This window comes from Tasmannia lanceolata, unplaced genomic scaffold, assembly GCF_043159265.1.
Source record: "Tasmannia lanceolata isolate RefF3 unplaced genomic scaffold, GAP_Taslan_0.1 ptg000018l, whole genome shotgun sequence".
In the NCBI taxonomy this organism is placed as follows: domain Eukaryota; kingdom Viridiplantae; phylum Streptophyta; class Magnoliopsida; order Canellales; family Winteraceae; genus Tasmannia; species Tasmannia lanceolata.
In genome coordinates, this window is record NW_027518695.1 from 2660741 (window position 1) to 2671163 (window position 10423).

General features: G+C 39.9%; 1 protein-coding gene across 1 annotated transcript; it reads right to left on the reverse strand.

Moving 5' to 3' along the window:
- Positions 1-431: 431 nt before the first annotated feature.
- PTAC2 (plastid transcriptionally active 2) lies at positions 432-9825 on the reverse strand. The gene is made up of 5 exons (XM_077359014.1): positions 8253-9825; positions 7733-8145; positions 1615-1929; positions 1418-1525; positions 432-1291 (listed from the first exon to the last, which is right to left on the reverse strand). The coding sequence occupies exons 1-5, from the start codon at positions 9705-9707 to the stop codon at positions 949-951; spliced, it is 2634 nt and encodes an 877-aa protein (XP_077215129.1). The 5' UTR covers positions 9708-9825; the 3' UTR covers positions 432-948.
- Between the last annotated feature and the right edge of the window lie 598 nt (positions 9826-10423).

Here is a 10423-nt window from a genome sequence, read left to right on the forward strand (position 1 = left end):
AAACGTTACAAGGGGTGAATTTATCCTCAAGCAGTGAACCATTCTCACTGAAACCTTTTTTTTTTTTTTTTTTGAAAAACAGATAATAGTAATATAGGTAATGGCTTTAATGTCACATTTGCAAATACGATTACATTAATATATCCGCCCCCTTATTTTACTGGGCCTATTTATGGCTACCCTTTTTACACTAGAAGGGGCTGGCACAGGGAAGAAAAGGGGACAAATAAATCATTTTTCTAAAATAAGGCAACTGATATTGGCACTGCCATGTTTTGATCATTGCATTAACTCAGACTGTCTATTATTATTTAACCAGGTGTCAAAGGCTATTACAATTCCCAAAAAGCTCTCAAAAACCAATTAAAAATTAAAAAAGAGAGACAAGCTGAGTTAGTGCAATTATTAAAACATGGCAGTGCCAATATCAGTAGCCTATAATAATCTTATAATAATCTGATTAGCAAATAAGGACCAAATTTGGTGGCGCAATATATGATTCAAAAAAAAATAAAAAATCGTAAAAACAGGCGCAAGCAAATGCTTCACAATTTATGATTCTCAACAAAATTCCGAAAAATTGCTGATAAATATACTGTACAAATACCATGCTGAAGACATCACATTTCTTCCTCCAGCAAAGAACACAAGTAAAGCCTTTTCTTTCTTCCTTTCACTCTTCCATTTTGTAGGCAGGGCTCTAAGACTACACTAGACTAGTTACACAGCCTTGGCACAAACCGCGGTTCATCAATCTACCTGAGCCTCGGGAGGCAACCTCAAGACTTGCCATTGATGCATCCCAAAGAGGAACGCCACTCGAAACTGATACTTCAATGCCACAAGATTCAATTTCTGCTGAGATGGGATTGATTTAAAGTTCTTGGCTGTCGATTCCCATTTTCATGTATCTGAAAAAAAAGAGGGTAGAAAGTCACCAAAATTCATTCAGATTGCCGTAGACGCCAGAAGCTCTTCTCTTATTCTGATGCCTGTTTCAGAATTTGTACCAATGTGTTCACCACTGTCAATCTCTTTTGTGAATATTCTTGTCCCAGGAAGCGGAAAATCCATGTCTGTGATAGTAACCAGCTTCTCCTTCATAGGCCCATCTGCAGATGGGTTCGAACCTGATAGAAGCCGTTTCAGCTGAGGCCGGAGGCAGATGATTCGGCCCTTGTTCCACCCAGGAAAGACAAATGATTCTGATACATTATCCTTTAGGAATGAATAAGCTGCCTTCGCTATTGGAAACCCTCTTGTTATGGAGCGTCTCTCCATATTTCCGCGTCTGATTAACAGAAAGATAGCATGATCAGTATAGATATTCAAACAAAGTGCCCTTCAACCTGGACCCTCCACACTGTAGAACAAAATATTTTAACCATGGCAGAACAAAGAATGTGAAATGGCTTACACTACTACAACAGTTGCCAGATTAGGAAGAGAGTCGCCATTTTTAAACATGTCATGTATCTCATTTAGCCACGCCGAAATGGCTGTAAGAGCACCACCAACTGACATCCTGATGAGAGAACAAATTCAATACTGTAAATTTGAAAGGGCCGCGCTTCCAGAATGAGCGCACTAGAACAATATATGGTGACACATTACCTGTGCACATCAACAGCCCACACGAGCTTGCTTTGACGATATAGCTCAGGAAAAAGGCCCCGCTTTGTTGCTTCGTGGAGCACTCTTGCAGCCCGTGCCTTCTGGCCAAACCACCAAAGTGTATCCAGGAGTGCATTATAGAACCTTATTCCCCAACCACAACCTTGTGAGTTAAATTTGTCAAAGACATACTCAACCATTTGCCAGTTAGAGTCATCATCATAATCCCCTTTAATCATTGATCCAATTACTTGATGCGTGTTGGAAACTCTATTTGTTTTCATTTCTTCGAGAAGCTCATAGGCATCAATCCACCTGAAAAATTATGAACTTATGCCTGTAAGGTAATTTACCACAAAGGAAACACTCAAGAAGAAGATAATTTTAGATTATGCTGGAGAGAAAAGGGTTAGAAAATGATGACAAATGAGGGAAATCTCCCAAATCATAACATAGGAGTATAAAAGCACATTTCACAAACATTACACGAAGAATTAAGTGTCGAATAGTATAACCCCTGAATTCCTGTCTTGTGAAGGACGGACAACAGAGTGCTTTTGATCTCCCCAAGTACTCTATTCGAAGTGGACCATGTATTCATCAATTTCGTTGGTTTCTCTCCTCTCAAATCACTGATATGGTAGATCTTCACAGCCAGATTTTGATCGCATGAAGAAGAATGATTGCAACCCAGATTTTGATCTAAGGAAGGAGATTGATTGCAGCCTAGATTTTTACTCAGAATTTAATCCAAGATTGAAACCAACACATGAGTCAAAGACAGGTGGAGAAACTATTGGTTGTGACTGAGGATTAGAGCCCAGTTCTGACACAGATGGGCCCACTTCATTGAAGGACAATTTGACACAAATGGTTTTCACTCTTAAGTCATAGGGGCATAATAGGCCCTCCTCCAAAAGGGCTTTTTTTCCTCCTTAATCTCCAAAGCCACTTTTCAAGGAGAGAGACATTCCACATTCTAATATTCCAATCCCAAGACCTCCTGCCTCAATTTTGGTGAAAACGTTTTGATGTGAAATTGAAAAACTTCCTTCTCTTACCTTGGCTTTCCCCTTGACTTTGGAATCCCTTCCAAAGCGCTTTGGATTTTGGAATCAGGCAATTGAGAGAAAGGAGAAGAAATTGTCTCATTGGAAGAATTTTACCTTTTGGAGGGTGAATTACTCTCATCAAAGAGATGCTATCTAATCTTTCTACCGACTGTACATTTTCGCATTTCAGTACCATGGCTAAGAAAATCGAAATGCTTCAACGGGATCTTTTGTGGGGAGGAATAGAGGAAGGTAAAAAATTGAACTACTTGGAGAAATAGGAGGTCATTTATTCACACCCGCCATAAAGCTTTTTGCTCCAATAATCTTCGTCTCGGAAACCTCCTCAAACCACCAGAAAATACCCCAAAGATTCTGCACTTATTCTTCGGAAGCATCACAAAAGATGATAGTATCATCCGAAAATTGGAGATAGTAGATCTCAATGCCATTTGTCCAGTAGAGAAACCCGATATTAGTCCCAAAATCCTGACTTTCAGGATCAGACTACTGAGACCACATATTACTTCCAAACACGCAAACAAACACTGTTGTTTCATCACAGGTCACAGCCCACAATTCACTTGGTATACAATAAATCCGTATAAAATAAGCTATTCACACTAGTATGTTAATAATCTTATCAAATATAACCGTTAACCACAAAGGTGAATAGGAACATGGTTTCCCAGCAAATAAGAACTTCTATCCCTTATTTCCAAAACATATGTTTGATTTTTGTTGAACAAAACATTCTCAAAACTGTAAATAATAAGGAAAGAGGCTATGAAATATCAAAAGCAGAAAAAAAACAATAATGTATATGGAGAGCAACAGTCTTCAACAGAATTGAGTAATAAGCACGAGGAGAACTACCTGCAAAAGTCTGGATGTCAGAAATCTGGAGCCTTTCTGTCCCAACCAGGTTCTCTTTGTTGAAGCCGATAGATAAAATTTTCCACCTCTCAACTTGTTCCAAACCTCTTTTCTTCTATCCTCTATACCTTCAGATCTTCTACGAATATTCTTGCATGATTGTAATGAGGTGGTTTATACTAGATTGTCGTTATTTAACATATCTGATAGGGATCCTGCCTAACATCAGGTCACCTACCAAAAAAACCTTGTTCCAAAATCCAAACTAAATGGTCCCTTAAAAGGTCATGGTCGAGTGGGTTTCCCATATCGATACTCAAGATGAAGTTAGGCACACCCAAATATTGGAAGTCGGCCTCCAAGCAACACATAGTTCCAGGCTTCCAACTATACACTGAGATGCCTAATTGGCAATGTCTATTATCGTGCACAATGCTTTGGCAACTACAATGAAGCATGGTTTCATCTAAAATTCCAATGAAATATGGCTGTTGCCTTGCATGCCTAGGAGATCTGTCTGGGGATGGCAATGAATCAAATCATGGAAATGACCTACGAATAATAAATTCACTGGCAACAACTAGGTGAACTATAAGAAAAGGACTCTCGCTCAATCCTTTTGTCTTCTGCCTAATGTTTTTAGGAGGCTTCACATTTTTGCGTATTGCGAAAAATCCTAGGGTCTGTGACATAATGTGTTCTAAAGTTATGTCTACTGTGGTTCCTTCTTCGAGAATGCATCGTTCTAGTCTAGGAGTAAAACAGTAAAAAAAATCTCGGGACAAACTTCACATTTTCTAGTTGGCTTGGCAGTTTTCCCAGAATAGTAAGCATCAATATAAAGGTATGAATCTAGTTTTCTGAAACTCCTATTTGCTGGTACTTAAGACCCAGATAACACACCACTGTGTGTCACGAATACCATGAAGACACTAATTATCTTGCGTTGTGTCAATACTATGAAGCACCCTAGCATTCTATGCCTATGGTAAAGCAAGTCTCAGTGATCAACTATTTATGTGTCCAGCATAGATGGTCAAGAAGGACTCAGTAGGTATGTGCATGCGGAACAGCAACGGGGTGTACATGAGGGATAATAAGGGGTATGCATCTGGATCAGCACTTGTGGCTTAATATTCTCCTCATGTGCAATTCCAGTAAAAATCATACGATCTGTAAAGGTTATAGGTTCAATTTCTACTGTTCATTAGTGAACTTATCACGATATTTGTTATCATTTATAGTGAGGTAATTTTTATCCGAACTTGATAACTATGCTCTCCAACCTACTATATTGAGCCTCATATTCCGTTAGTGTCTTGCTTTCTTGCTTGAGATTAAAGAATTCGTTTTCCTTCCAAATCTTCACACTTTCCGGAAAATACTTATCAAAGAATGCCTGTCTGAATTCCGCCCAAGTGCAATCCTCATATCCCCATCTAATTCCTCTCTCCATCTACCACCAGTCATCTGTGCCACCTCTCGTGCTCAGAGTCCAAAGCTTTGCGTAGTAAGGGATGGTTTTTTTTTTTAATGGTAGAAAGATTTTATGAATAAAAAACCGAGAAAACCGGAGACCAAGATGGTCAATACAGCAAGGGAAAACATCAAATAATTAAAGCATACAAGTGGAACATACAGAAAGAGAAAAAAAAAAACACAGGATAAAGGGTGTTCAAGGCGGAATATGATCATAGAGCTCTAGCCCATTGGCCAACCTCTTTACATGATAATAGGCAATATTTGATTCTACCACAAGATCATGGATCTCATCAGAATATGGGGCAAACCTCCATGGGTATGGATGAGATCTCTTAAGCCATTGGATTACATTCAATGAGTCCCTTCAACTATAACATGGTCCATTTCTTCTCTATCCAATAGCTAAGGGATGGTTAATGTACTAAAGAGGTAAAGAACCCTTCAGACATCCAAATACATCCTCTATTTCATTTGTAATACTTTCCTCTACCTTAACTTGCATGAATATACTTTCCCACAATCACCCTCAATCAAGAAACTACCTACTAGCATCTAAGATAGCCAACAATGAAACACAATAAACTTAAAGCATGCCATAATCAATTTAAAGGTTGAGAAGTCTAAAGACCAAGTTTATCATTTCTGGACTCTCTAATTGACTCCAACTATGATGTCTTCTGATGAATCTACTCCATGGCTCAAATACAATAAGGAAAAAAATGGAGGGGATCACCATGTCTTGAGACTTGACCCTTAAAATAAAGGCTATAAGACCTATTCACCAACCCAAAAGAACACGGCAATGAAATGGGTGCTCTTATCCACCCCTCTGCAGGTCCCCAAATCTCATCCTCATAGGCTTTCTCAACACATAATCTCTTGGACATTGACCTTACATCTAGCAACAACACACCCTTTGATCACCAGAATACCATCCAAAATTTTCCGCAAATCCACAAAATCACCTTGCAAATAAGAGTAAGCAGGTCATCACTCCATGAAGGACATAATACATTCCCCACCTAACTCGTGCATCAAAATCACAAAGTTCAGAAATGCATGGCACAAACGAGACTCGCCTAGCAAAAGATCTACCCAAAATCTTGTTCCATTTCCCCTCCCCACTCTAAATCTAACAAGGGACTCATACAGGACTCTAGGGACACAAATAGACTTCCATGCACCCGAACCTTTCCCACTCTCCCAATCCCCCCACCTCCCCATGCTCATTCCTAATGATCTTATGCCAGAAAGCATTGTCCTGTCCACCATATCTCCACAACCATTTCCCCAACAACGCCTTGCTTCTCAATCTTATTTTCCCAATACCTATGCCACCATATTTCTTCAATCTACGAAGTTTTTTTCAATTCATGAGATGCTTGAGTCTTTTGTTGGATTTTCCTCTTTCTCATAGAAATCCCTTGGCAACTTTTATATACATTTTTTTTTTCATCTTGGCCAGAATTTTGTAAAGAGACGTATAATATACAGGTAGATTTGCCAAAACCGCCTTAATGAGAGTGATTCTACTGCCAAGGGATAAGTATTCTTCTTCCAAGAAGCAAGCTTTCTTTAGAATCTCTCCACAACGGGATCCCACCATAAGGTTGGGAATTCCAAATCCCAACGGAAGCCCAAGGTGAGTTATAAGGATTTCGTCTCTTCTGCACCCTAGGGTCGTTGCATGATTCATCACAACTTCTGGCTGCATAACTGCAATTGAGAACTTGGAGAAATTTATCTTTAATTCTCACGACAACATCTTTTTTATTTTATTTTACAATATAAATCATTTAAATAATATTTTTATTCCAAAAGAAACTTTTGAATGACCTAGCCTAACAACTCAAAGACTGCCACAACTTACCAATTCATTAAAATCCGAGGCTTCCAATCACATGTTCTCAAATGGCTCCGGTGTGCTGAATCAAGCAAAATATGGATTCTCACTGGCCTCCTTGATTAATTGTTGCTGTGTTTTTTTGAAGGTCAAAAGAATGTGACTAACATGCCTATACATGATATTCCTCCCGCAATTGCGGGTTTTGGCAAGAAAGGACACTACAAGACTTATAGGTAAAAGTAGAGTGGAAGGATCAGCCCGCAATAAAAGCAGGTAAGAAGCTACAAGCTGTCAGTTCACTCTGCTAATTTTCCAACATTACCTCGTAGATATATCAGTAGCATAACTATTGTGATTCCAAGAATGCAGCTGAACAGAGTTTTATTCAAATTCATGTATTGCCAGTTCCCTTTAATGGCTCAGCCAATCACCCTCATCTACTTTATAGAATGGAAAATGTTTTTACGAGGGTCCAAGTTAAATGAAACTCGGTTTATTGAAATTGACTCAAGTATCAACAGTTCCTTTTTTTTTAAATGTTTAGTATGAACAGTTCCTAACTCCAGGTAGTTCACTTTTATTCTATGAATAACTGAATCAATGATGGTCCTCAATTTCATCTCTACTTTCTATGGAGTTTCAGAAATGTAGATAAAGGACAATTAACATTTTTTTTGATAGATGATAAAAGACCGTTAGCATTGGAAATATGAAAAAAAAAAAAAAACAGAGAGAAGGGCAGCCCAGTGCACGAGGCTCCCGCCATTGCGGGGTCTGTCACTCTTTGCAAAAACTATAAATATGAAACTACAACGCTACAAAAATGAAAATCATTAAACAGAATAGCAGTTAAAATGCTGACCTGTCACTCTTTGCATAAGCTGATAGCAACATGCAGTAGGACAGGATGCTAGGCAGGATTCCTGATTCCTTAATTTCAAGGAACCGCTGTCTACTCTCATCCACAAGACCCACAGAACAGTACACATTTAAAAGTGCCTCGAGGGTCCGCTCATTGGGGTTGCATCTTGCCTTCTCCATTTCTAAATAAGCTTTCAAAGCATCTTCAAACTGGCCCCCTTGGCTGAAAGCCTCTATCAGGCCATTGAACGAATCTTCATTCCGTTGAACTCCCGATTCATTCATTCGCCACGATATTGCTTGGGACTCCTTATAAAGTCCACCTCTAGCAAATGTGTGGAGCAGCGAATTGTAGGTCTCAACAGTTGGCATACTCTCAACCTCATTCATAGTATTAAATGCAACAAGAGCTTCCTGAAACGACAAATGGAAGGACCAAGAAGACCCCACATTGGTGTTGGAATTATACTTCCATATAATACAAAAACACAAAAAACCCAACAAAGAAGAAATTTTATTACCTCATAAAGGGCAGCTTGTCCGTAGGCTTCAACTACACCAGTGTAAGCCTTAGAGCTCGGCACGACTCCTCTACTGTTCATGTGGGAGAGAATCTGTTTGGCGTCATTGTGAAGACCACCCTTCCCACAAGCAAATATCAGCCCCTCGTAGGTTTCCATATTGGGTTCAATATTCTCCTCCACCATGTCATGGAACAGAGTAACCACCTCTTTAAAATACCCACCCTCACCAAAAACCTGTATCAGGATATTGTAAGTCCCAGCGTCCGGCTCCGTGCTGCTAAGTTTCATTTCCAAAAACAGATCTCGTACATCATCATACCGTCCCTCTCTCCCATACAAATCCAACAATATACTATACGTCGCAGCATTCGGCGAACACCCGGCGGTTTGCATCTGTCTAAAAACACCCATTGCCTCTTTGATCGAACCTGATTCAGAATGCGCCTCCAAAAGCACATTGTAAGAAGTAATGTCAGGGAGATTACCATCAGATTCCATCTCTCTGAGAAGAACAGAGACCTTCCCAAGCTCACCCAATTTCCTAAAAGTATCAACTAGGTAAGTGTGAGTGGTGATATCTGGTACAACACCCGCCTCGTTCATGGTCCGAAAAACCATCTCAGCCTCATCAGCGAGGCCACGGGCGGCACAAGCAGAGAGTAGAGTATTGTAAGTGACAATATCAGGCTGAATTCCCTGATGCCTCATCTCCGCGAAAAGCCCCAACAATCCTTCCCAATCAAGCCCACCGCGGGCACAGGCATTGATAACAGTATTGTAAGTAAGTATAGTGGGTGCAATTCTCTGACTCTTCATATGATGTAGGAGGTCTAGTGAGGTTTGGTAATGGCCATTTCGGCCATAAGCATTGACAAGAGCAGTAAAAGAGAGTACCGAGCGAGCGATCGAGTGAGTAGGCATTTCGTCGAACACCTCTTGTGCTTTATCTAAGAGGGATTCGCGGCCAAGTACACCAATCATAATGGCGTAGATGTGTTCATTGGGCTTGCACCAGAGCTGTCTCTGCATATATTTGAAGAGGCGGAGGGATCTTTGCCAGTCGCCACGCTGGGCGAATTCCTTGAAGACAAGGGCGAAATCATTGAGGGAGAGTTTGTTTTTGAATACGTCGAGGCAGCGAGCGATACTGCCGCGAGGAGGGAGGCTACTGAGCTTGTTGATTAGGGTTTCGACGTCGTAGGAGTATTTGCCTTTCTCGACGGAGACAGAGGGGTTTCCGAGGATTAGCTCTCTGTGTTTGGCTCTGATGGGTTTTAGGAAAGTGGATGAGAGACGTTTGCTTTGGGAGGAGGAGAGAAAATTCCATGGAAAATGGCTTTGCTTCTTATCTGCTCTTGTTGAGAAGGTAGAAGAAGAAGAAGAAGAAGTAGTAGTAGTAGTACAAGTAGGACAAGGGATTGGAGTTGGGAAAGAGAAGGAAATTAGGGCCATCTTTTACATCTCTCTCTATCTCTATCTCTCTCTTGTCGAGCTCAAAATGGGTTTTGTCTCTCAGTGTGTAGACGTTTGGAGGGAGATGAGGATAACAAATGAAGGTGGTTTGAAACACTGGCTGTAGACTGAATTAGACTTTAAACGGTCAAATCGCGCTTAACGGACCAGATTAATGATTAATCTCACTTTTACAATCAATGGTAAAAGTTTGGAGTACTGAGGCAATGTATGTGAAATCAAGACCGTTAATCTTGTACTGGTGTTGGAATATATCCAGAAGAACAAACATGCGGAAACTCAGCTTGTCTTTTATTATTTAACGAGCTGTTAGTGGCTATTATAGTTGTGTCTTTATCAAAACACGGTAGTGCAAATATCAGTAGCTTTAAAAAAAACCAAACAACACTTGACTTCTCTAGTTCTCTAATGTGAACACCAATTGAAGGGAAGCCTCTGCTGGTTTGGATTTTGAGAACCGATGGTGAGTCCAAAACTGGTTATTAGACTCAAAATTAAATAAAATGATATCAGTACCACCATATTTTGATAATTCCACAAAGACATCTTGTCATTTCTATTTAATTGGCTTGTGAGAGCTTTTTGGGAACTGTAATTACCTTTGATAGCTCTTTAAGTAATAAAAGACAAGATGGGTTAGTGCGAATATCAAAACATTGCTGTACTGATATCATTTCAATTAAATGTAAACTTGA

What these genes read in the sequence shown, in the direction of transcription:
- PTAC2 (XM_077359014.1), bottom strand. Translation starts at nt 9,707, where the DNA reads ATGGCCCTAATTTCCTTCTCTTTCCCAACTCCAATCCCTTGTCCTACT. An exon ending in GACAAGCTGCCCTTTATGAG is followed by an intron (nt 8,146 to 8,252) that starts GTAATAAAATTT and finishes TTGTCGTTTCAG; the next exon opens with GAAGCTCTTGTTGCATTTAA. An exon ending in TGGGCTGTTGATGTGCACAG is followed by an intron (nt 1,526 to 1,614) that starts GTAATGTGTCAC and finishes TTCTCTCATCAG; the next exon opens with GATGTCAGTTGGTGGTGCTC.